The sequence below is a fragment of the Cnephaeus nilssonii genome, assembly GCF_951640355.1.
Source record: "Cnephaeus nilssonii genome assembly, chromosome: 2".
Lineage (NCBI taxonomy): Eukaryota > Metazoa > Chordata > Mammalia > Chiroptera > Vespertilionidae > Cnephaeus > Cnephaeus nilssonii.
The window spans coordinates 109,969,122-109,995,968 of NC_137073.1; the positions used below are offsets into that span (position 1 = coordinate 109,969,122).

Sequence of the window (26,847 nt, forward strand, 5' to 3'; positions counted from 1 at the left end):
AATGAAACATTCTTAAGTTGGGCCGTATCATAGACATTAAAATAAGGACTTAATTCCTATTCCAAAGATCAGTGGGAAGAATAAAAGGCTCTGGGAATACCTGCATATTGACATGGCTGAAACCTGAATTTTAAACATCGTCAGAAAACGCACTTTGGGGCAGGGGAAATTTAGGTCAGATGCCAGACTTCAATGACTTCTATTCCCACAGTGTGCTTATGTGGGAAATATAGACGACATATAGCCATGCTTAAAATCTTATGTGGGAGTTGGCAAGCCGAACCAAAACCAAATCTGTCCTATATTTATAAATTGCAGAAACAGCTTTTGAAATGACGTTTGGGAAAAGAATAAACGAATAGAAAGAAGGCCATCAGCACAGTAGCTTTGAGTTTAAGTTTAAAAAAACACACATGTCACATCCCTTTATTTAAACAAACAAACCCCAACTATGGCTCCCAGAGGAAGAGACTAAGTGAAATTGCCCATGTCGACCAGTCAGAGTCCACACTGAGCCCGAAGGTTTTGGAGACTCGAGCAAGGACCCTGAGGTGGGGGGGGCATGTTTAGGATGTGAGGGCCCGTGGGTGTCAGGCTTTGCTCTGTGCTCATGCCCCCACTTCTCTCCGCGGTAAAAATTCCCGGCAGGCCAGGCGGTCTCTTCCTTGGAGCCGGCCCTTCCCTGAATCCCCAGAGCGATGTGCCAGCCATTGGCGGAGCTGCCGAAGGCGACCACTGGCAACCTGATGTCAGTCCTGCCTCGGCCCCGGCCCCGTGGCACATTCTCGGGCAGGTGGCCCAGGCTTTCGGGGTCCCTGTGGACATCCTGTAAGAGGGCGTCAATTTTGATAGAACCCACCCCATGAGGTGATGTGCTGAGGCTCCTGAGGGGGTCCACCCCCGGCCCCAGGCTAGACTGACAGCAAGCCCCTCCCCTATGCCTCCTAAAGCCCCTCCCCTATGCCGCCTAAAGCCCCTCCCCTATGCCGCCTAAAGCCCCTCCCCTGTGCCTCCTAAAGCCCCTCCCCTGTGCCTCCTAAAGCCCCTCCCCTGTGCCTCCTAAAGCCCCTCCCCTGTGCCTCCTAAAGCCCCTCCCCTGTGCCTCCTAAAGCCCCTCCCCTGTGCCTCCTAAAGCCCCTCCCCTGTGCCTCCTAAAGCCCCTCCCCTGTGCCTCCTAAAGCCCCTCCCCTGTGCCTCCTAAAGCCCCTCCCTATGCCTCCTAAAGCCCCTCCCCTGTGCCTCCTAAAGCCCCTCCCTATGCCTCCTAAAGCCCCTCCCCTGTGCCTCCTAAAGCCCCTCCCCTGTGCCTCCTAAAGCCCCTCCCCTGTGCCTCCTAAAGCCCCTCCCCTGTGCCTCCTAAAGCCCCTCCCCTGTGCCTCCTAAAGCCCCTCCCCTATGCCTCCTAAAGCCCCTCCCCTGTGCCTCCTAAAGCCCCTCCCTACGCCTCCTAAAGCCCCTCCCCTATGCCTCCTAAAGCCCCTCCCTATGCCTCCTAAAGCCCCTCCCTATGCCTCCTAAAGCCCCTCCCTATGCCTCCTAAAGCCCCTCCCCTGTGCCTCCTAAAGCCCCTCCCCTGTGCCTCCTAAAGCCCCTCCCCTGTGCCTCCTAAAGCCCCTCCCCTGTGCCTCCTAAAGCCCCTCCCCTGTGCCTCCTAAAGCCCCTCCCCTGTGCCTCCTAAAGCCCCTCCCCTGTGCCTCCTAAAGCCCCTCCCCTGTGCCTCCTAAAGCCCCTCCCCTATGCCGCCTTGGCTGCAGGGTGTATGGGCCCAGCTCTCCCCTGTGCCATCCCTTCCCAGGGACTTAGGGAGCGGCCCCACTTTCCCTGGGGAGCGTGAGAATTGCAGGCACCCGGGAGGCTGCCCAGATGGCCATGCTTATCCCGCCTGGCCTCGCCTTTGCTCTCTTTATTATTGATACCAATAATGAGCATGACAATGGAAACAGGAGGGCTCCATGAAGGCACTCTCATGGCAACACCCGCACACCTGTCCGTGTGTCTCTTTGGGGGCCTCCAGCACCCACAGCAGGAACCAGTCTTCTCTCCCCAGCTGTCTGCGTCTCTCCCTCCGGCTCAGAGCCGGGCCACCCTCGCCGCGGGGACCGGATGTTGATCCCAGCGGCCCTTTCTCAGGGGGAACTTCTTAAGGACCCCCAGTTTTCATCATCCACCATGTACTACAGCTAACTATTGAACGGACGGAGTCAGAGAGGTGGCAGCCATTGCCTTCAAGGACAACAAACCCCGCTGAGTCTCAGTCAAAGTGCCAGGCTCACAGCCAGGCCCCAAGTGGAGAGGGAAAGAGGAAAACACCGCGGCCTGGCCTTCCCGAGGGCGGTCCCTGTGCGCAGGGTCAGGACAGCGCTAGCAGAGGCGGCATCCTTTGGACTTGGATGCGAACTTCATGTGAGGCAAATCCATTTCCCGCCGGGAACGGGCGTGAGGCCCCACAAGTGCAGTCAGTAGCCACCTGCTCTTCACCTGGGCTTTCCCCTCTCTTCTCTCTGAAAAGCAGGACGTTTTCTAAGACCACATGGCGCTCTCACAGCCACTCCAGGTCCCCTGCTATTGAGGTGGCTACTGCGATGGCACAGGTGACGCCTGACAATGTGAAGGTAAAGCACTGCGAGGCCTGGCTCTGGGCGACTGGGCTGATGGCTTCCGGGCGGGGGAGGCCTGGGGAGAGGCTGGACTGCTCTGCAGGTAGCTCTCACAGGCCGGGCCATGTCACCCGGTCAATAGGGCACTTCCTCCCCGTGCACGCTGGCCCCGTCTGTCTCAGCACCCCAAGCAGGGGCTGCAAAGGGCTGTTCAGGGACCTCCCGTCCAGCTAGGGGGGCCTGCTCTCCCTCCTCAGTGGGTGGCCAGGACTCACCTGTCCCCCTCCGCACCCACGTGCTGCAGTGCCCTCCTGATTCCTGATTGTGCCCCCCCCCCCCTGCCTTCTCTGCTCTCCCACAGACCAACACTCCTCCGAACTCACCACACCTGTGTCAGCACCTTCATGCAGCTGTCTTTTCCTGAAAGGGGAAAGCTGGGGTGTAGTGTCAGAGAACCCAAAGTGGGAGGGTTCTTCAGGGGGCGGAGGGAGAGGTTTCCTTTGGATTTTGCATCAGAGAGGATCTGGGGTGCTTTCTCTTTATGGATGTCTGGGGGGCGCCCTCTTTGGCCCTAAGACCATCCTCTGTGTTGCAGGTTGTTGGCTGTAGACTCAACCCAGCACTGGGGGCGGCGGGAGGCAGGGAGGCGGAGATTAGAGTGTGTAATTCAGTTCACTGCCGCTAGGAGGCACCAAAGACAACCCAATAAAGTGCAGCCGGAGTTGGGAGTGTTTCCCGTCCCGGTCAGTTTAACTCTGTCCCTGAATTCAGCAAGAGGACTCCATGGACTCTGCTGAGAACCAGAAGACAAGCCTCCACGAACGGTCAGATTTCCTTTGTCCGACCCACAGGGGTCCTCGAAACCCAGGCAGAGAGCTCTGATAGTGGCAGGCGGCTGTGCCCAGGACGGCGGGACGCAGGAGCCCGGGGGGCGATGGCCACCAAGTGTCCTTGGGCTTCGCTGCTGGTGCCTCCACCCAGCCCGTGCCCCATCTCCAGGCCTCTGCATTGCATTGCTCCGTGGCTGTTCCTTCGCACCGGCCACGGGGGTGGGGGTGGGAGTGGGGAGCCCGAGCCAGAGCTCTGGACGCCACCCCTGGGCCCTCCCCGCCCTCGGATGGCACGCTCAGGTCGCTCTGTCTTCTCTGTCCACACGGCCAGGCCTCCTTCCAGGCCGCAGGACCTCCTGAGGGCCCTTTTATGGGGCAGACTGTACCCCTCATCTGAACCCGCTGGGTCTCCCGTTGCTCTCAGCACGGAACCCAAACTCCCGACCCCCTGGTGTCCCAGGCTCTGTGTGATCTGCCCAGGCTCCCCTGTCTCCAGTTTCCCCTTCCACCTCCCTCCCCATCTCCACAACTCTCTCTCACCCAGGACCCCCCCCCCCCCACTTCCCAGTCACACTAACGCACCTGCACCCTGCTGTTTTCTCGCTCCCTGTCCCCTGCATTGCCCCCCTCCCTCCCTCCCCAGGACCCCAGCTGAAGAGCTGCCCCTTTCTTGAGGATGGAAGCTGACCTCTCCTCCTCTGAGGGGTCATCAGAAAGCCCCACTCCCAGCTGGCAGCTCAGTAGTGGGGTGCGCCTCCCCCTCCTGCAGGCCCTTAGCACTGTCTGTCACTGCCTCAGCAGAGCGCTGCACCCACCCCCTAAGCCTTTGTAGACACTTGTGGAAGGAACGGACCCACAGCACCTGGCCCCAAGGATGCGCAGACGCGATGCCAACACCAGGGGGCGCTGCGGCCACGTGCACCGGATGGTCAGCATCTTTGGGCCTTGCAGGGCCCAGTTAGATGGGCTCTTGTGACCACGCAGACTCCGGAGGCTCAGACGGGGCTTTGTGCAGTCAGGGAGGCTGTGTGCAGCGCTGCCATCTCGGTGGTACATGTTTTGGGACAGACTCCTGCCCTGGTGCCTGGTGCATGAGTCAGAACTAGAACCCGGGCCTCCAGGCTCCCAGCCCCGGGTTTGCACTGCTGTGCGCGTTCTCAGAACCCAGGCCACCTGCAGGAGCCTGTCCATTGCTCAGGGACCCCAAAGAGCTGCAGCTTCGCCACACCCACCTCCCTCCCACTTCTCATGTTTAAGCGAAACAGGAGAAAAAAAAAGACAAATCTGTTTGTCCGGAGAGCGGTGGTGTCTACTTACCTGTTTCTGTCCTGAGAACCTAGTCAGGTGTTCAATGGACACTAACCTGTTAGTCAAGGAAAACATACTAGTTGCTGGGAGGAACCAGGGTGGAGAACCTCAGTGAAGGCAGAAGCAATAACAATGAATGGTTGGACCAAAAAGGAGAACATTACAGGTGGAGTCGAAGGAAAAATGGAGAATTCTAAGTAAAAGAATAAAGCATAGCTCTAGCCAGTTTGGCTTGGTGGATAGAGCATCGGTTCCCAGACGGAAGGGTCCTGGGTTCAATTCTGGTCCAGGGCACGTACCTCGGTTGCAGGCTGGATCCCCAGCCCTGGTCAGGGTGCCTGTGGGAGGCAACCAATCTATGTGTCTCTCTCACCTCAACATTTCTCTCTCTGTCTCTCCCCCTCCCTCCCACTCTATCTAAAACTAAATGGAAAAATATCCTTGGGTGAGGATTAACAACAACAGCAAAAGAGCATACAGCATAGAATTTTGGCTCAAAAAGAGTCGAGAGAAAAGGGACTGCATGCTATGGGGTGGGAGGGCCTCAGAAAGATGAGAACATATGGAGGAATGGCCGCATGTTTGAAACTTGTCCAGGTTGGAGGAATCAGAGGTCCTCAGGACCAGAGCAGTGATAAGAAATACGACAGGCACCCCTGAACCTGGGAAACCTGGGGGGTTTGGGAGTGTCCTTGGGGAGTGAGTGAGAGCAAGGGCCACACATTTCCAGCCAGAGGCAGGTGGCCAGGCGCGCTCTGCTGATGTGCTGTGGCTTCCCTTGCAGATGGCGGGGACGGCACGCCACGACCGGGAGATGGCGATCCAGGCCAAGAAGAAGCTCACCACGGCCACCGACCCCGTCGAGAGGCTCCGGCTGCAGTGCCTGGCGCGGGGCTCGGCGGGCATCAAAGGACTTGGCAGGTAGGACCCGGGCCGGGTGGCGGGCCCTGGAGGAGAGGCGGGGCACGGCCAGGCGAGGTGGGCACTAGCGCGGCCTGGAGCAAGCCTCTCCCTGGGCTCTCGGTTCCCGATCGCCAAGGCCACGTGTGGGAGGATCAGTCCCTGGGGACCATGTTCGGTTCTTAGTCCCAGACTCGGCAAGGCCCGTGTGTGCTCTGAGAGAGTCAGCTGCTGGGAACTCGGAGGTGAAGCGGGTGCTTGCCGGGGCTACAGACCCCGGCAGCACAGGGGAGAGACGCCCCGAAGCTGCAGCTGCGCCCACAGGGACCTGCAGGGGGGAGGAAGGGCAGTGACTTAGACGAATGCGGGGTTTGCTCTCAGGTAGTCCTGTCCCCTCACTTGCAGGGGCTCTGAAATCGCCCCTGGGCTGGTAAGCAGCTCAGCACCAGGGGGTCCCCAGCTCTGTAGGGCCTGGTCTTCGCCCTCTGGTAGAGCGGGGAGTCCTGGGGACTGCGAAGCCCAGCGGAAAGGATTGCAAGCCCCTGTGATGGGTGCCTGCCCTGGGCATTGGGCACATCCGGGGACTCACGTCCGGGGACCCCCAGGTGACTCCCGGGCACTCCCGGGGTAACAAGGCTCCTCCAGGGCTCGTGACCAGTTTGGACTGGGAGGCCGAGAGTCGCTGAACAGGGGGCCTGCAGCGGGAGAAGTTGTAGGTCAGAAAGGCGCAGGGCGTGAGGGGGGAGGGCAACCTCACACCTGGAGGCCGTGGGAGGCTTCACTTCCCACAGGTGCTGCACCCTGAGTGTCACTGTCAACAGCCCCACTTTCCCAGACTAAGCCCAGGTCCGTCAGAGCCCAGGCTGTGGGCATAGGGACCCGGTGGCCGGGCTGTCACAGTCCAATGGGAAGCCCCGCCCGCTTCCCTTCAATGGCATATCACTTCAACCTTGGCATCTTTCATCCTGGGTCCACCTCGTTGTCCTTGGCACAGACCCCTCAGGACCACTACCCCCTCTTCCTCTCCTGGGCCATCCAGTCCCGTCCCTCCCGCTGCCACCGCCGTCTCCACCCCACACCCTACCACCCCACACCCTACCAGCCTCTCTACCGAGGGCCAGTCTGCTGTGAACAGGCACTATCTCGTCCTTGGCCTTTTGCTGGGCTGTGCCCTCTGCCCCTCCCCTTTACTGGTCTTGCCCTTCCCTGAATCTTTCCTCCACTCAAGTGGAGGTCCCTCCCCCTTTTCCCTCATGATGAGACGGGGGACCACGGCATCCTATCAAGGATGCGTGTTGTCAACCTGATTTCTCACTGTTGGTGCTGACCTTGATCACCTCACCTGCCTGAGACAGTGTCCGGCTCCTCCAATGTGACGTTGCTCCCCCTCCCTCTGCATATGGCGCTCTGCGGAAGGAAGTCTCTAGGTGAAGCCACTAAAATGTAGGCAGAGGGGACTATGCCTTTCCTCCTCGAGGGCAGAGCCTGAACATAATCTATTTGGAATTCTTCTAGAAGGGAAACCTGTCTCTTCCCCCGCATTTATTTATTCAATCATGTACTTATACCAGTATGGACTCGTGGGTATTTATTTCATTCTTTGGGTTGCAACCCAACACTACTTTACTTTATTGCTCAGATTATTCTAGTTTTATCTGAGGGGTTCTTTCTGTTGGCTCCTGGGCCCCACTGACGTACCCCATCTACGCAGGGTTTTGTGTGTTTGTTTGGGGCACTTTCTTACTTTCTCGTACAAGACACTGAAGCTCATCTCACATATATTCTGCCCCCGAATTCGAGTCAGCAGTTTCTCTAAGAAGCCCACTTCCGGTTACTGGAGACTTGTATTAGACACCCAGGTCTAGGCTCCAGAGGTGCTTCTTGTTGCTGGCGTGTCCCTTCTAGGTCCTCTGAGCTGACAGAACAACGAGATATAAGTGTGTACATTAATCTATCTCTATTTCTATAAATGTTGTTATATGTAATCATCTGTGCTTATGTCAAACTAAACTGGAGCTCATGCGGATGTCTCCAGCTCTCACCTATTACCAGGTGAATCAGGTCATTCTGGTCTCCTCCCCTAGGTTATCTGCTCATCCCCCTTCCCACAGTGAGAACCCTGGCTCCACCACCTGCCATCCATTTACTTAATTGTTCAACTCCAATACGTACCCCCGGACCGCAGGCCGCAGTCATTAGCTCATCTCCATGGGAAGCATCTTTACCAGCAGAGGAGAGCGCTCTGTGCCGCTCCTTGCCTCTTTAGTCTTCCTGACTCTACTCAGCTCCAAAGTTGGTTACATCAGCCCCTTCACCACCCTGCCCTTTAGTGAGCTTGTCTCACACCTTCATAGTACAGTCAGAGTCACCGTCTAGCCCTAACCAGTTTGGTTCAGTGGATAGAGCGTCGGCCTGTGGACTCAAGGGTCCCAGGTTTGATTCCGGTCAAGGGCATGTACCTTGGTTGCGGGCACGTACCCAGTGGGAGGTGTGCAGGAGGCAGTTGATCGATGTTTCTCTTTCATCGATGTTTCTAACTTTCTATCCATCTCCCTTTCTCTCTTTAAAAAATCAATAAAATATATTAAAAAAAAATTCTCCGTCTGGGATCCCCTGGCTTCCTAAGTAGTTTTTTAAAAACCATATACATTACTGATTACTCTTTGCACTGTACACGTTTATGGGCTTTAGCAGATGCGTAATGTATGTACCCACCACTGTATGTCATACAGAGCGGTTTCATTGCGAAATCCCCCATGCTTCACCTATTTTGTTGTCTTCCCATCTTTTAACTGTTTTTATAGTTTTGCCAGAATGTCGTTTAATTGGAATTACACAGTACATTTTTCCCCCAAAGTACTGTCTTTTTTTTTTTTCTTTTATGGAATGCCGGGAAGAGGCTGACCAGTTTCGGGAGGAGGGTGCGGAGAAGAACCTAAGACTTTTGTGTTTTACCTTGAAAAGCCCTGAGAGTGGTTTTCTTTTTAAGTCTTGTGCTCTGTGAGTTTTGAAAAAATTGTGTGTGTGTGTGTGTATTTTCTTCAGAGTGTTTCGAATCATGGATGACAATAATAACCGAACTCTTGATTTCAAAGAATTCGTGAAAGGGTTAAATGACTATGCGGTGGTCATGGAAAAGGAGGAAGCAGAGGAGCTTTTCCGGAGGTTCGACAAAGATGGAAGTGGAACAATAGACTTTAACGAGTTTCTTCTCACCTTGAGAGTAAGTGGCCCGGAAGCCAGAGGGTCTGGCGCGTGTGACTTCCACGTGGTGTGGGCTGGCGATCGTGAGGTTTTGCTTTCAGAAGCGGTGAGTGCTGTGAAGGTGATGGGCGGGAGATGCAGAGCAGACAGGGCCTTGGGGGCGGTCATGTGCAAACCATGTCATGGCACACAGCTAACGAATTCCTCTAAATAGACATCCTGGAGAGGAATAGATATTTTATCACGTGGGGTACAAAAGAGCTCACGTGCTTGTGTCTGTCTGTGTGCTTTTCCTACTGATCCAGCCTCCCATGTCCAGAGCCAGAAGAGAGGTGATCATGCAGGCGTTCCGCAAGTTAGACAAGACTGGAGACGGTGTCATCACCATTGACGACCTCCGCGGGGTGTACAACGTGAAACACCATCCCAAGTACCAGAACGGAGACTGGTCTGAGGAACAAGTGTTCCGGAAATTTCTGGATAACTTTGATTCCCCCTATGACAAAGATGGATTGGTAAGTAAGAGTGTAATCTAAGTGGAATTTCTTCTGTCCAATTTGTAATTGTAAATATATAGGAAATAGGCCCAAAGCCTTAAAAATACTTATATTACAGATGCTATAAATAGAAGTAAAACATATCCTTAGTGAATACTTAGAAAGTGGAAGACTACAGTAGTAAGAAGTGTGTGTGTGTATGTGTGTGGGCGAGTGTACATATATCAGTAGGGGATCTGCCCACAGCTAGTTACCCGTCACCTAGAGAATGGGGTTTTTGGATTAAACATTCCATTTCAGGTTACCATATGTACTACACACTGCTAGACACTTTCCAACGAATTAGACGATAAAAAACATATTTAACTTCAAAATGAGACCATAATTCAATATTTTGGGCTTTTCACAGGGCTTTTCAGGACATTGCTGTGTTTTACACACATTCTCATTTGCTCTTCAGAAATGCCATTTAAGGGAAGTTTTCAGTGAAAGGAATGCCAGATGACAGAATTTATTCTGATTTCCTCTTTAGCAGGCTTTGCAATTAACTTGCATTTCTAAAGCACAGTAAACTTAAAGCTAAGTGAAATAAGCCCATCAGAGAAAGATAAGTGCCATATGATTTTACTCATATGTGCAATCTAATTAACAAAAAACTAACAAACCAAATAGAAACAGACTCATAGATACAGGGAACAGACTGACAGCTGTCAGAGGGAAGCGGGGTGAGGAGGGTGGGTGAAAAAGGTGAAGGAATTAAGCCACAAAACAACAACAAACAAAAACAAAACTCATAGACACAGACAACAATATGAGGATTACCAGAGGGAAAGAGGGGTGGGGGGAGGTAGAAGAGGGTAAAGGGCTGATAAATGGTGATGGAAGGAGGCGGTGAAGACACAATACAATATACAGACGATGTGTTGTAGAATTGTATACATGAAACCTATATTATTAACAAACATTGCCCTAATGCATTCAATAGAGATATGAGAAAGAGAGAGAGAGAGAGAGAGAGAGAGAGAGAGAGAGAGAGAGAGAGAAAGAAAGCAACCACTTCCTCTCCATTAACTCTGTTTTCAAGTTACAAATGCATAGCTTGGTAGGTTCAGGAATTATATCTTTTCTTTTTTAAAATTTTTTAAATTGATTTGTAAAGAGAGAGGAAGGGAGAGGGAGAGAGAGATAGAGACATCGATGAGAGAGGAACATCATCCATGGGCTGCCTCCTGCACACCCTCTATTGGGGATCGAACCCAAAACCTGGGCATTGAACCCTGACCTCCTGGTTCCTGGGTCGATGCTCAACTGCTGAGCAACACTGGCTGGGCAGGAATTATATCTTTATAATTATGTTTAGACTGAGACCAAAATGCCATGAGCCTTATCCACAGCCATCAATGGACTTTGGGACCCAGAACCAGCTCTGCTCTTAGGGAACCTGAAGGCCATGGTGATGGGGGAAGGGCATTCTCTCCTGGGTTGATAGTCAGTTGGGCAGACCCCTGGGGAGGCCACCCCAGCCCCTGTGCCACGCAAGAAGGATTAGTGGGACAGTGGGCGGGAAGGAGAGATGGCGGTGACAGGAAGAGGAGACTGGCCTCCCCCTTCTGAAGGGACTTTCCCCCACCTTTCTCACGAAGCCTCCTGGGGAGTCCTGTTAGTGGGTGAGTGAGATGGGAGCGAGCACTTTCTTGCCTTTCTACTGGCATCTTCCTGCCAGGGACAGAGACATGTCCTCCACGTTAGACTGCGGGGATCGCAGGGGTAGATTGAAAAAAGGGTGTGTGTGTGTGTCCCAGATTCCATGGAGCAAATGCTTGGGGACAGAGATAGCAGAACTCTTTGTTTTCTTCTAATATCGCTGCTCTTTGATCTGTGGAAAAATAGTCAACTGCCATTTCCCCAATTTAGCCCAACGCCACCTGGGATCCGGGGGTGCTGGCCTCTGTCCTGCAGGTGGTTCCTCCTTGTTGCCACGGGAAACCTCGCTGGCTGCCGGGGGCTCTAACCCAGTCAGGCAGCCAGTTGTGATTCAGCTGATTCAGGTTCCCGCCCTCTCCCTTTGACATTTGTCTTAGCGGCATGGGGAGCTCACAAAGGTCACTGGAGTTTGCGGCAGTTTCAGCATTCCTGTCACCTGGCTGTCACCGGCTCTGTGTTGACACTCCATTCTGACTGTGCATGGTCATCACTCGTTATTTTTGTGTTTTTTTTTAAAATTTAATTATTTTTTAAATAAATTAATGAATTTATTAAATTCCTGGCCACACGGCAAAACGACAGAATCTGATTTTTTTTTTGGGGGGGTGGGGTTGGGGGTGGAGCTCAAGCAAGGATTGGCAGTTGTGATAAGTGCCCCAGATAACTCTTCTTCACATTCATGTTTGAGATTCTGGCCTCTAGAAGATTCAGAAGTGTCTGTGTTTAATTACTGAATTCGATACACACACTAATCTCATTTAGCATAATTACGGGTCAGGGTGCCATTTATCGAGCACTTGTTATCTACTGGGCATCATGTTAAGGGCTTCGCAGGGATTGACTAGACAGAATGAAAATGTTTCCGAAAAGTGAGGTGTGAGTTAAACCTTTGTACGCTGAATCATATTTTAAACACACAAGGACCTGTCGAGGTTAAGGAACTCCAGGGTAAATTCTTTTATAAAGAGAACAATTAGCCCCTAATTTATCATTTTCAAATTGAGTTGTTTTACACACTAAGACTTCTTATGGTGAAGTTATAGCTATCCTTGAAGCCAGTGCTCTCATTTATGCTTAAAAAAATATCGTTGGTATCCAAATAAGAATTTAGGATAAGACAAGAAAGCTAGTGCCCTCCTTAGCCAAGATTGATGTTCAACTTGGTGAGCTTTTAATAATTTAGGCTCAGCTGTCACGTAGCATGAGGTCACTGGGGTTTGCCGCAGTCACAGAATGATGTCATAGGTCTTGCAGCCACACCCCACCCTCCACCCTCAGACAGCCTGGGCCCCGGAAGCCATTTGGATGGAGGTACGGAAGCCACCAAATACTGTGTGAAGCCGTCTGTCCGCACCCCCACTCTCCCCCTCAACCCCACCCTGACTGGGGGGAGACTTTCACTTCTTATTTTTTAAATATCTAGGTTTTGAAGTGTTCATCTGTGCATGTGTGAATGTTATATTCATTATAAATATTTTTGAAACTCTCTAAGGATGACATTAGCCTTTGAGGCACTGTGAGTCTATCTCCCATAGAAATTTTTTTCTCATAATTTTAAATACTTTAAGGACGTTACAGAGTGTATGTAGATAACCCGAACATATTTTATGATTTTTCTAACCAGGCTGGAATGGTTAACTCGAAATGGTTTCTTTCCCCACAGGACAGAGCTCCCCGTTTTGAAAGGTAAAACATTCCTCGCTCTGAAACAAGGGTCTGGGGCAGGCGTCCTCAAACTACGGCCCGCGGGCCACATGCGGGTGTTTTTGCCGTTTTGTTTTTTTGCTTCAAAATAAGATATGTGCAGTGTGCATAGGAATTTGTTCATAGTTTTTTTTAAACTGTAGTCCGGCCCTCCAACGGTCTGAGGGACAGTGAACTGGCCCCCTGTTTAAACAGTTTGAGGACCCCTGGCCTGGGGGGTTGTTTTGGCGCGTCACAGAGAGACAGTATGAACTGCCGTTCAACACTCCTGGTTCTTATTCTGAGTTTCAGGCTCACTTACCTGAACAGACGGGCTTCTGCTTCACAGGAGGAGAGAACCGGGATCTCACTTTCCATTCAGGCCGCGGGTTTGAACATTTGCAAGACTTTCTTCCTCTCTCCCCAGGCCTCCCCCGCCCCCCTTCACTTCACTTTGTTCTTAGCGCCTTAGAGCCGCTCCTCAGCTCCTGATGGAAAGGTCCCTTTCATTGGCAGGTCCTGGAGCAGGGCCCCGCCGAACCTGCGAAGCCAAGTTTCGTTTCTGTCTCTAACTCTCCCCTGCAGGTGACCCCCGAGGAGTTTATGAACTACTATGCAGGGGTGAGCGCGTCCATCGACACCGACGTGTATTTCATCATCATGATGAGAACCGCCTGGAAGCTCTAAATGTATGAACTGGGGACCAGGGCCTTTGGGCGCAGCCTCATGGCTCCAAGTGGTTAAACATCAGCTCAAAACCAGGATTATATTTGAGTTCAGGTTCATCCCACTGTTTCTTCCATGCCAACAGCAGCGTGTTCTAGGGCAGAAACAGAGATATGAAGTAGTTAACTGTAATTTAACTTCTCTGAGCTTGTTTCCTTAGCTCTAAAGTAGAAATTAGCTGAAATAAAATCTGAAAAGCTCCTAGAGCCAGGCTGGTATGTACAGGAGTCTAATCAACATGAGGTGTGTTGCTTGGCCAGTGATAAAAATGGGAATATTTTAACGATAACCCCACCCATGCACCCACAGCCTATCTTCCCCCCCTTTTAGACGGTTCACTTCTAGGTGGGAGGATTCCTCTGTGTTTATGACTGTCCATGTTTAAGTGCTTCAGTCCCCATTTGGGGACCAGAAGGAGACCATGCTTTGCCCTCAAGTTCTATAAACAAATCTTACCTTTCTCTGACTACAGTGTAGGGAAGCCTCGGTTAGGGGAGTGGACTTAAAATGACATTTTGGGGTCATTGTAGAGGCTGGTGTGAGACGGGGGAGGGCCGTTTCCCTGAGCAGCAGGGCCAGGACTGTTCTCAGTGCTTCTGTGGTTGAAGTTCGAGGCTGCGCTGTGCTCTCCACGGTGGGGACGTGTCATCCTGTGAGCACGCAGACCGCGTCAGCGAGCCTGGGCCTGGAGGACTGTGCCTCCCTCTTCGCCTTGCTGTTGGCCAACAGCGTTGACTTTCCCACCAGCACAGGGAGGTCGGTGTGACACAGACTAGGGTCGCAGCCCTGCTCCAAAGCAGACTGTCCCTCCTGACGCTGCGTGGCTCAAAGCATTCTCCTCCCGGCCCCACGCCTTGGCTTCCTGTCGTGGACGTGCCAGCAGCTCCCTGGGGAAGTCCTCTGCACAAAGGCAGCCTCAGCTCCTGGGAAGTAGATGCTGAGCTACAGCCCTCGCTCTGTGCTCTGTGTCTGGGCCAGAGATAAGCACTGGCCAGCCCTCTGGCTATAGAACTGGACGTAATGACCAGTCTATCTTTTTCCTCAGGGACCCCCCCCCCCCCCACCCCTTCTCTCTCCTCTTTCCCTGGTTTGGGGAGATGGATTGGGACAATGGTATTTTTTAAGATCTTATATCTTTTTGTTTGTTTGTTTTGTTCTTTTAAAATTTTATTTTATTGTTTAAAGTATTACATATAGTAGAACATATATCTCCTTTTCCCCCCCATAGACCTTCCCCCAGGTTCCCCTACCCCCTGTAACATGCCCTCATCCCACCCCCCCATGTCTTGTGTCCATTGGTTGTGCTTATATGCATGCATACAAGTCCTTTGGTTGATCTCCCCCCTCTGCCGCCCCCCCCCCCCCCCCCCCGCCCAAGATCTTATATCTTTAAGTGACTCTGGATTGAGGGTCTGAACATAACCGCCATGCTTTGTATCAGTTCACTTGTTTCCTTTTTATTTCTCAGACTTGGAAGTTGAGATCAGGATATACATTGACCTAAAAATGGTGAACGTAGATGTTTTCAGAGGTGAACTATAGCAGTTACTAAGAGAGACCCTTCAATGACTTGGTGTGTTTTTGAGAAGCTAAACTCTCACCCTCTTCACAGGCTGGAAGAGGGACATTTTTCTTGAGGATAAAGAAGCGAGCTATTTTGGATATTAATGACACACGTCTGGGTTTCCACTGGATTGATTATCTAGGCTTCTGGAGAGTCTGGCAGGTCAGAAGATGCCAAGTGTTATGAGGGAGGATGTAGAAATGATGTAGAAATCTGGAAGAAATGACAAAGAAATGTGGAGAAGAGATACCCATGTTCTATGGAGCCTGCACTATGCAGATTGTGGCTACAGCCAGGTCCCCAGTTTCCTGGACACGGTAGATTTCAAGCCTACTGCTCTAGATAGATTTGTGTCTTTGATTCTGGGTATGAGTCACGCCTCCGCTTAACTGGGCCGTAGTGTTAGCATGTGATTCTGAACAAGGACTGGGCTGCAGCTATCAGCTTCGTCTTCCCCCGTTGTACTGAGCTTCCTGTCTAATTGGGGCCCAGGGCAGAGCTCTCAGATCTTAGATAACCCGTGCCTCACAGTGCATTTGGTCACATTGAGTCACCGCCCCTCTAGCAGATTCGGTCTGCGCCCACGAGCAAGGATTCACCAACGCCCTCTCGCCCTCCATAAGCAAGATCACAGTCAAGGATCACGCCTCTCCTGTTCCGAGTCTTATCTGTGATTTCTGGCCTAGTGGGAGGAACAGAGAAAGGCCATTAAAAATCATTTGCTAATACTTTTGGATCTATTTCTGGTTTATTTAACTTACACAGCTTAAACATTACTCCATTATCAATTTAGAAAGTAAGCACTTGGGTCAGAAGATAAAACACAAGAAAGTTTCCAAAGCAACCCTTTCGAAGACCTTACCTCTTGGGCCTGGACCCCAGATAGGAAGTAAACAAACAAACAAACAAAGAAAAGAGGATGAAATTAGCAACTTTTTATGAAACAGGAACAAGTGTATGTAAAAATTCTGAGAGTCAGGTTTGGTCAGAACAAGCCACTAATATCCTGCTGGATCTGGGTTCTAACTCCCCCAAAGGCAAACCTAGGCGAGAATGGAGGGGACTCTGACCCAGCCTCTGGTTCACATCCGCTGGAATTCCATTCATAAAGCAAATGGGAAATCTAAGACCCACTGGGATGAGTTGGAGACTGAGGCAGACTTCTTCCAGTCAATCCAAGGGGCTGGTTTTAACACAGACATTCAAACCTGGATAGGATGTCTTCCCAGACCCTGGCGGCACGTTGGAGGACGGTGTGTTGCTCTTGGTGACTTGATGGCATGTGTGGGGTCATGTTTTATACCTGATAACGGCAGCTCTGATGGCAGGGCTGGGCCCTCTACGTAGGCTGCAGACCGACTTTGCACACATCATGGTTTTAGCTTGAAAACACATCCCATCAGAAAGTATTTCTTGACCCTCTGCTATGTGCCATGTCCTATCCTTGGCAGTAGAGCAATGAGCTAGAAGAAATGCAAGCAAAACTACTGGCTTTCAAAGCAAACTCACAGCCCATGGTTGTTAAGCGATCAGAGAGGCGGGAAAGGATGGGTACTGAAACTCCCCTCTCTGAGTCTCATTCAGCGTCAGCAGCCAGGACTGGGGGCGCCTTCACATGGCAGAGTGTGGAGGCGCTAGGTGATACATTTGGTGAAGGTAGAAATCTATCAAGACGAGGCAAGGAAAGCCCCCCTCTATTCTTGGAGGCAGACAGTTGGCCCTGCACTTCTCTTGGCCAATGTGATGCTTCACTGAGCCACAAGAACAAGTGGGTAACGATTCAACCCTCATCAGGCTACCTAGGGATGCCGTCTGTTCTGCTGACGTTTAATCAGGTGGAGAGGTTAACCACAGGGTCTTAGAGCCGCTCCTCAGCTCCTCGATGGAAAGGTCCCTTTCATTGGCAGGTCCTGGGTATGGGCCCCGCTGAACCGGCGAAGCCCGGTTTCGTTTCTGTTTCGAACTCTTGGATGGTGTGTGGGTGCCTCCTCTCCTCCCCCTTCACGAAATTCTACTAACGCCCTCTGAGTAGTATACCTTTCTGGATGTACGCTTATCTCTTTTGGGCACAGAATGTAAAACCTCACAAATTCCATTTTTCAAGATTAGTCATCAAACTTGCTTTCCTGGAAATTGTGGGCTGTTCTTTGAAATTAAGACCTTGTTGAAAGAGGCAACAGCTTTTCAAATTTTAGAAATGTTTCTGGCTCAAGGAAAAACAAAGGCGCCAAGGATCTGATAGGTCGCGTATAATGTTATTTACGTGCAATCGATCCTTTTGAAAGCCAACCTCTCTAAGCACAGTTTTGCTTGCCCAAGTTGCTTATAGGAAAACTGCACAGCGTTGATGGAGAGAGCTAGTTCTTTCATTGTGATAAAAAAGCCCCCACGAAATGAACCCTCTAAAAGTAAGTGTTCTAAAACAGATGCCGGGTGGGATCTGTTGAGAGGAACCTAGGCAGATGATTGATGGGGGTTGGAGAGCCCTGTGTGAGCGGCGGCCGCTCTGCCCTCTCAGTGGTGCGGTGAGAGGCTGTGGTGAAACAGCTCTTCCTCTCTGAGAAGAGCATGGCTGCTTGTCTCGTTCTCACACCTGCTCTGCCAAAGCCAGTGCAGCGTGGAAGGTGTTCTTCAGGAGGGAACCCCGCGGCAAACAGGAGCGGCCAAGCAGCCAGGAGCCGAGGCTTTAACAGAGGAACTTGCAACCACCAGAAAGGTATATTGCATCAGGGAAAGGCCATCTCAGCATGTAATGGACTGTTTCTTTTGTTCTAGCTTCTTCTCCCCACTCATCATAAATGGAATGTATTTACGTATTATTCCTATGGAGTATTAACAGTAATTTCTGTTTCACCAAAGTTCTTGTGAGCACCAGGGATTTCCAGCTGCTATGCTTGCTTCCAGCACTGGTCCAGGGGCAAATGTGCAAAGGGTCCCACCCAGCTTGACATGATGCTGCCCATGTGACTATCATTCATCTCCTGTTTCCTTCTGCTCTAGCCCTGTAGTCAATCCACGAGGACCCAGAGCTGAAGCCCCTGAAATGAAGCGAAATCTGAGTATCTAGTTGGTGATCCTGTCATTACAAGACTTGAGTAACTTTTTCTTTACTGACCTTAATGCGTGGCACTCAGAGACTGGTGTTGATTCTGGGAACATCTTGATCTTGAACTTGAAAGGTTTGAGTTGCTGGTCTCCTAGAAACGCTCAGGCCACCTGCAGAACTGATGCTAATCTGTGCTCTGAGAGAGACTTCCCACAGTCTCTCAAGTGAGAGAAGATGCCAGGTGGCCGCGTGGCTGCCTCTCCCAGGGTTAGAGGGAGCCTCGGCCTGTTTCCAGGTTGATGGGATAAAGTGCTATAGGAAAGTAGGCTATTACCAAACGTCAGGCATTACCTTAGCAAACCCAGGTCGTTCCTTTCATTTCCAAGGAAACTGGGAATTCAAACATCGTCCCACAAGTTTCATACTTAATCATGTCTAAAATCTCATTTAGCAATATCATTCAACATCCATTTACTTGTCTTTGAAGCTGCAAAGTGAGCATAGTAAGTTACCATTAATTCAGGCTCCACTAATTGAGCTCATTTAGATAGAGTCTGAGTGAAAGTTTACTTTTGTTTCATCTATGCTAAAAAAGGGGGGGGGGCATTTTCAGTAATTTGAAAAGAATTATATGGGCTATACCTAATTACATTCATATGTGCTCTACAGATACACAGAGATATTTAGTTGCATATACATGTAGTTAGTATGCTGGTAATAAAAGTTTCCCACATGCCCTTTAAAACAGTCCCAGGCCAGTTCTTAGTCGACAATGCTTTATTTGCATAACTGTAACACTAGCTACTTTCTAGATAGGGAGGCGTTCCTACATGTAAATCTTATCTTGATAGTATTTTTTTTAAACCCTCATCCGAGTACCTGCTTAGAAAGAGAGATCTATGTGGGAGAGAAACATCAATTGCCTTCTGTATGCACCCCCATCTGGGATCAACCGCACAACTCAGGTATGTGCCCTGACCGGGAACCTTTCAGTGCACAGGACAGTGCTCAAACAGCTGAATCACTCTGGCCCAGCCCTTGGTAATATTTTAAAATAGCAGTTGAATAGCAATTATGCTGAAAAACCATAATAAAGCAGAATTTCTAAGATATCTATCATATAAATTTAAAAATATTTTGTTTAAACAGCTATACATGGCTCTCAGCGGTAAGCTACCCATGCATTGAAAACAAGAACTCATCTCTAATGGCAATATTTAGGACATCATTTCTAGGAACCAGAGGTTGAGAAGTTTTAAGCTACTAAGTTTAGTTTATACTGCCAACCTTGTCATGTTTTTCCTGTTTCAACTGTGCCTCGCCATTAACACGGTTCTGATTTAAGAGAATTGCCTCAATTTACATCTTGCAACATTAGCTACTCTTGCAATAAGAAAGTTCATGTAGGTTTGTATAAAACACCCTTAAAGGGTTTCCAAATCTATTTTTCTTATCAGCTAACATGTTACATGTCACACTTCTTTGAAAGTTTGCCTCCCAGGTGGTGCTTTTGGACCATTTAAAAACGTTCCTTGTGTGATCTGTCAGTCACAGGTGATAAAAGTTCTTCCCTGAAAATGATAAAGCCCTGTTCAAATTGTACTCTTTCATGCTCTTAAAAGAACAAAATGTAATTACCCACAAAACCCTTGTGATGACAGCCAAGACCGAGAGTTTGAAGAGTTGACCCTAATATTCCGTTTCCTGCTGGATTGGACTTCTCCCATGTAGCTGGCCAAGCAAGTTCCTAGGACGCCCAGCTGCTAAGCAGCGCTTCCAGGCCTGTGGGGAACAGTATTGCTCTATGGGTTGGTGTTAAGCAACAGGGGAGGTTAAGGTGAAGGAGAGAGAGATGGAGCCTAGGGCTGACTCCTGCTCTGTGGGTCTTTGCTTGTAACTCTATTGCCCGTTGTAGGAGGCATGGGGATCACCACAAAGCACTCACACTTATCCTGGCTAATTGAGAAGCTAGGGGACTTTGCCTTCTAGCAATTCCCACGTGGCTGGTCCCTGTGCCCTGCAGCTGGATGCCAGGCATCACATCATGTACTACTCCTCGGTGCTCAAGGACTCTGGGACGTGTCCCGTTCTCTTGTTCTGTCCCTGCCGAGGTGTGTGGTCTAGACCAGTGGTCGGCAAACTCATTAGTCAACAGAGCCAAATATCAACAGTACAACGATTGAAATTTCTTTTGAGAGCCAAATTTTTTAAACTTAAACTTCTTCTAACGCCACTTCTTCAAAATAGACTCGCCCAGGCCGTGGTATTCTGTGGAAGAGCCACACTCAAGGGGCCAAAGAGCCGCATGTGGCTCGCGAGTCGCGGTTTGCCGACCACTGGTCTAGACTCCCTTCCTTTCCCTATCAGTTCCCTTAACCGGTAACTTCCCTGAAGTGTTAATAACAGGCACAAGTATGCTCACAGAAGGTGTGCTCTAGAGCAGGGCTGTCCTGCAGTGCTGCCTGCGAAGATGGGAATGTTCCATGAATGCTCTCTCCATGACGTCAGCCACCAGCCACGTAGTGGCTGTTGAGTGGCAGAAAGTGTGCCTGAGGAACTCACCTTTTCATTATAGTAATTTTAATTAGACTTAAAAAGCCACATGTGACTAATGGTGACTGGATTGGGTAGCTCGGCTCCAGAGATTTTTATCTGAAAGCAAAGAGAGGATGGCCTGGGGGAGCTGCAGGGGGCCAGTGGGCAGGCGGGTCTTTGGTGGCCCCTGCAGATGCCCCGCCTCCGAGAGTCCGCTTAGAGGGGAAGGCAAGCCAGCCCCCACTCACCTGACCCAGCTCACCTGCCAGGAGCGAATCAAGCCCAATAGGAAATAGTTCAGGAGGAACGTAAAATGCTCTACTACGATTCCCGTATTTTGATGCCTTTCCCTTCTTTTTCCCTTGCCTTTTATCCCCCTTAGGTTTCCAAAGAAGACTTTTTGAACTATTACGCTGGTGTTAGTGCTTCTATCGACACTGATGCCTATTTCATTTTAATGATGAGAAAATCCTGGAGATTATGACTGCTGTCTGTTAATTCCTTTGGAAATCAGGGATTCTTGAAGAGTGGGATGAGTCTGAAAGAAGTCCAATGCTTTAGATTTTAATAAGGTGTGAACTATAGTTTCTGAACGATCTGAAATTGTAAAAGCAATAGATCTCCAGTTATCTTACTTAATTACCTGGAACAGGTTCATTTCCTTAAATGCCTGAGGATATACTTATGTGTTTTTAAATGATAAAGAAGGAAGAAATGGAAGAAGGAAGGAAGGGAGAAAGGAAGGAAGGAAAGAAGATGACCATTTAGTGGGGCTGGGAGGTAGTTCTTAGGGAACTAATGCCCTTCTTGTTATAGCTCTTCCTCTTACAGGTGTGACCATAGCTGCTCCCCACACCTTCACCTGGCTTACTGTCTTTGGAGTCTATAGCAGGAGATGATAACGAAAGGATTGGAGGAACGTCTGACTGTAAAATTTCCTGAGCTTACTTACTTTAATGTTTCTCTTGGTGAATACTTTTTGAATAAAATTGGTTTTCCTCTAAAATTTAATGACTTTGGGGCTATTTTAATATTTTAAAACAGGGCTATAAACTTAGCAAATTTCCACACGTACATGAGCAGGGGACATACGTGCGTCTGGTGGGAAAGGAAGGCGAGGGAGCCCAGTTGGCCCGCCAGGTCGGAGCTGGGCTCTCCGGGGGTGGGAACACCTCCTGGACCAGGCCCTGAGGACGAAGGAGAAGGCACAGGGAAAGGTCAGTGCCTGCTGGAACCCTGGAAGGCTTCTGGAGCTGCAGGGGAGACCAGGACTTTACACTGTTTCTGGTCTTTTAAACCCAGTTCTAGGTTCCTCCACCAGGCAGGTGATGCCAGGTTTTCAGACCCATTTCTCTTCCTCATAACTGCTTCTCAGGATACAAAAAAAGTCTGTAAGTTGATGACACACATACCCACAGGCCCTTTGTCTTGGAAAAACTGTAGAGCTGAGGGTGAGAGAGGAGATGGAAGGAAAAAGCCCTGCTTCTCACACTTTAAGAGCACGCAGATCACGGGGGATCATATTAAAAATGCTAATTCTGATTCCGAAGTCTGGGCGGGGGTGGAGGGGTGGAGGGTCAGAACTTCAGTCTTTCTAACAAGCTCCCAGTATGTTGATGCCTCTGGTCTTCAAATAACACTTTGAGCAGCAAGGGTAGAGCTATACCAGCTTGTACATTTCCAGTGCATTTAGCTTATTATTTGCCTACCTTTGGTTGGCCATCATAATTTATGATTTTTGACAGCTGGGCCATCCTCTCCTTGTCTTTAAAGTCGTAGTAGTATGAAGGAAGCATCAAATACAACGTTTGTGCCTTCCAGGTGCAGTTAGGAGAGCTAGAGCACTTCCGAGAGGCCTTGCGTGGTGGCGTCAGAAAATTTATCATAGTCCAGGACGGAGTCCTGCCGATCTTCTGGACTCAAAGATCTGTATGTCAGCCCACCAAGAGTTAGTCTCTAACTTAAGAGAGACCTCCACTGAGCAAGCTCAGAGCAACTGATGCTAAAACTGAAACGCCAAGTCATTAATCTCCCCTGGAGAATCCAATTCTCATGTTTGCTGAGACCAGCCCATGGAACCTCACCTGGGTTAGAGGATGTGAGAGAATGACAGTGTAGCACTCAGTTCAGGGTGGCTTTTAGCCATTTATTCCCCGATACTGTTAAGCAGCGCAAGAGAATGTACATGTGGAATGTCAGGGCAATGCCACCTGATGTAACAAATAAACGCTCACATTTATAAAAGCTCAAACACAATATAGTAAGTCCCCACTTAATATTTGGTTCTGTGACTTAAACTGAAATGATGTATAAGGAAACCGATTCTCCCACAGGCTAATTGATAGAAACAAAATTCAAGTTCCCACAGCGTCTCATCAATGTTATGATGAAATGATATTGAACAAAACACCATTGTATTTATTTTTCACTCATGAGACAGCGTTATGTATCTGCTGTTCATCGTCCCCCATGAAGTGATTCCGGGCGGCAGATTGCTTCATTGTGTGATTCTGCTATCTCTAGGGCTTTGTGATCGATGATATCCATGTGGCTGAAGGGGAAGAGGGTGTAGAGAAGACTGAAGAGCTTTCTGAAAAGCTTTGGTCTGAAAGTGACACCCATCACTTCTGCTTGGATGATAACTAGTCACATGTTTACATCTGAGAGCAAAGGAGGCTGGGAAGTATAATTCCAGGCAGGAAGCCTTCTTGCCAGTGAAAATTTATCTAAATCAAGAGAGTACAAATTTGGTGGACAACTAGCTTTCTCTGCCGCTTAAAATAGTCCCCATTGCCTTCTCCCGCCCCCCTTTTTTTCCCACAGAGGCATGCTCGGTGGTCTGGGTAGCCAACATGGAGTGAGATATTTCTTAGCCAGGTTGGAGAAATGTAGAACTGAGGTCTTTCTGTGGGGATTGTAGCTATGCCCTCTCACATGCACTGGAACAAGTTATTCATGTTGTTAATTGAGAAAATTTTTGCCCTAGTGTCAGATCTCTCATTGGAAACCTAATTATAATTATGAGGTTCTTTGGCCATTGCAACCAGAACAAAGGGCATGAAGATTAAGTATTTAATGAAATTAGGCTGACAGTTAATTGTATTCATCTTGCCAATGAGACCATTATACTCTTTTGCCAATAGTCCCTGGAGAGGACTAACAGATGCCCTCTCTGACCTCTCGCTTCACAGCTGACTAACAGCCCATAGGAGAGACACACTCTTCACGTTAGACGTGTTCATTAGACTTGCCAGGGAAATTATTGTGGTCAGCCCTGCCGGCCCTGCCTGGGGGCGATGCTTATCTCTTCGGTGTACTTTTATATACCTCTGTTCATTCACTGTGTATAAAATATCAGTGTAGCCTGGCGGGCATGGCTCAATGGTTGAGCGTTAACCTATGAACTAGGAGGTCATGGTTTGATTCTGGGCAGGGTATATGCTGGGTTGCTGGCTTGATCCCCAGTGTGGGTGTGCAGAAGGCAGCCAATCAATGATTCTCTCTCATCATTGATGTTTCTCTTTCTCTCCCTCTCCCTTCCTCTCCAAAATTAATAAAAATATATTTAAAAGAAGAAGAAGAAGAAAAAAAATCAGTGTAATTTTAGTGCTGCTGTGAGGGCTCTAGTATTTCCTTGTAATTTGGAGTGTACCTTACCATAGCTCCAGTGAACTGACCACAGACAGCAGGTACTTTCTTGCTTCATAGTAGAGGGGAAATTAAATCAGAAGATAATGTGACTAAATCCACATGGCTTACCAAACTATGGGAAGGAGGTGACTCAGGGTGAGCACCTAGCTGGTTTCAGGATGGGGGCTGGGCACCAGCAAGACCACCCACCTGCTTAGAGGCTTGGAACTTTGGGTCAGCCTGCCTTCTGAAGAGCAGAGGGGTGCTAGAGATGGAGCTCAGGCCCATGGACAGTGATGTAATCAAGCACATCTGTATCATGTTCCTTAATAAGACCTCTGAACACGGAGGCTCAGTGGTTGGTGAACACACTGATGTGTGGATGTGCTGGAGGGTGACTCTCCTGGACTCCAGGAGGAGAGGAGAGAGCACTTGGAATTTCTTCTCCAACTCCTTCCCATGTGTCTCTTCATCTGGCAGGCCCTCCTGATTTATGTCCTTTATAATAAAACTGTAATTGAAAGTGTAGAGCTTTCCTGGGTTCTGTGAGTCATTCCAGTAAAGTACTGAAACCGAGGAGGTCACAGGGACCTGCATTTTAACCAACTGGCTATAAATTCAAGACTTCCATACAGAAACCTTGTCTGAGTGTCCAGCCTGACTGGCCTGCCCTGCAGAATCCAGACCCAAGACTTCAACATCAACTCTTTCTGATGCCAGCCTGCCAGCTTGCCCTGTAGATATCAGACTTGTCAGCCCTCATTGTGATATGAACTGGTTTCTCAATATAAAGCTCTCTTTTCTTTCTACACGCGCGCGCGCACACACGCACACACACACACACACACACACACACCCCAACACACTATTTGTTCTGTTTTTCTGGAGAACCTGACTAATACAGAAGTACAAGTAGCCTGGGAACCCCCAAAGTAAGAAGTAGCATCTGATGTAAGAGAATTCTTGTTGAGGATCTTGCCCTTTAACCTGTGGGGTCTGCCTTAATTCTGGGTGGGTAGGGCCAGAATGAATTACAGTACTCCTAGTTGGGGTTGAAACAGAGTAACTAGGTAAGTCATTATTCACTACATTAGTTTGTATTTCAAGGCCCAATTTACAAGTTAAAGCCTTTATATCAAGCATGTCAAACTTGGGGCCTGCAGGCCACATGCAGCCCACAACAAATATTTTTGTAGCCCAGCCAATATAAGAGTGTAAGAAACTGTTATAAAAATTTTATAACTTAATTTTTACAATATCCTGTTATACATAATTATTAATAATGAACTACAATGTTTGCTAATGACTGATTACTATAATCGTGTTGCATTCACGTCCCTTACCCGCCTTACATGCAGGTGCACCATTTCTCTCCACTAATGTTAGCAGCGAATATTTTAGCAGCTAATTGCCATGTATTAGTCTTGGACTGACTTGTTTGGTGTTCACAACAGGAAATATTTCACTTCCGGAGAACAAGAAAAATAGGTTTATTTGCGTTATGCTTATTAATTTGTGTAGGTATTCAGTGTCTGGTAAGTTAACGTTCAAGAAAAAATATTAATTTTTATTAAAATGTTCTATTATTTTATGTTAATGATGACTCATTTATTTCAGCCCTTTGTATTCAGCATGTCTCTATCGAAATAAACCTGTGTTTCTATGAAAATTGAAGCTTTTGTGTTTTTGTGGCCACATACACTTGATTTGTCCCGTGTTAGCCTTTGAGTTTGACATGTGTGCTTTACTCAGTCTTCCAGTAAGATTGACTTATTTTGCAATAAGAAGCCAGTACTTTTCTCTTTACCTAGAAATGGCTAGTGCATTGTTCTGATCTCATTTACTAAATAATAAATAATCTACCTTTTCTCCACTAACTAGAAATGCATGAAATTTTTGTAAGTACATGGATCTGGACACATATAGGTCCTCTATTCCATTGATTGCTCTGTGAAAATGAAATTAAAAAAATATAACCAGAGATATCTGTAATTTCTACACAAATACTTTTGTGTTTTTTTTGCACTGATAATTATGTTCATTTTGTCACTTCTAAATGAAAGTAATTATTTTGCCTTTAAAAGTGAATAAAATGTTAAAATCACTCATATGGACTCTTCTCAATTCTCTGTTTCTCCAGAACTGAGCAGGCTATTCTTTTTAAAAAAATATATTTAATTTATTTTAGAGAGGAAGGGAGAGATAGAAACATCAATTATGAGAGGGAATCATTGATTGGCTGCCTCCTGCACATTGCACCGAGCCCGCAACCTAGGCATGTGCCCTTGACCAGAATTGAACCTGGGACCCTTCCGTCCGCAGGCTGATGCTCTATCCACCGAGCCAAACTGGCTAGGGCTGAGCAGGCTATTCTTGAATATATATTTTCCCATATGGCATGTAAAAAATAGCATGTGTATATGCATATAGTGGGGAAGGCAGCATGTCAACTATTACATATGATTATTTCTGAGGAGTGGGATTAGGAAATTAGGTCTTTCCTTGTTACATCATATATGTTGGTGTTTCTTGAATTTTTGAGAACAAGCAAGTATTAGTTTAGTAATAAAGATTCAATGAAGATTTAAAGAAATAATCAACATGTGAAAATATTATAATCAAA

General features: G+C 48.7%; 1 protein-coding gene across 2 annotated transcripts; it reads left to right on the forward strand.

Annotated features, from left to right (window-relative positions):
* The first annotated feature begins 3,306 nt into the window (after nucleotides 1-3,306).
* CAPSL (calcyphosine like) lies at nucleotides 3,307-13,508 on the forward strand. Of its 2 annotated transcripts, none has more exons than XM_079783756.1 (5): nucleotides 3,307-3,421; nucleotides 5,520-5,656; nucleotides 8,731-8,858; nucleotides 9,145-9,354; nucleotides 13,309-13,508. In XM_079783756.1, exons 1-5 carry the CDS (start codon nucleotides 3,381-3,383, stop codon nucleotides 13,408-13,410), a joined length of 618 nt encoding a protein of 205 aa, XP_079639882.1. In that variant the 5' UTR covers nucleotides 3,307-3,380; the 3' UTR covers nucleotides 13,411-13,508. The 2 variants fall into 2 exon arrangements, with proteins under 2 accessions (XP_079639882.1, XP_079639881.1); XM_079783755.1 differs by having other exon boundaries at nucleotides 3,358-3,421; nucleotides 8,681-8,858.
* Nucleotides 13,509-26,847: the final 13,339 nt, after the last annotated feature.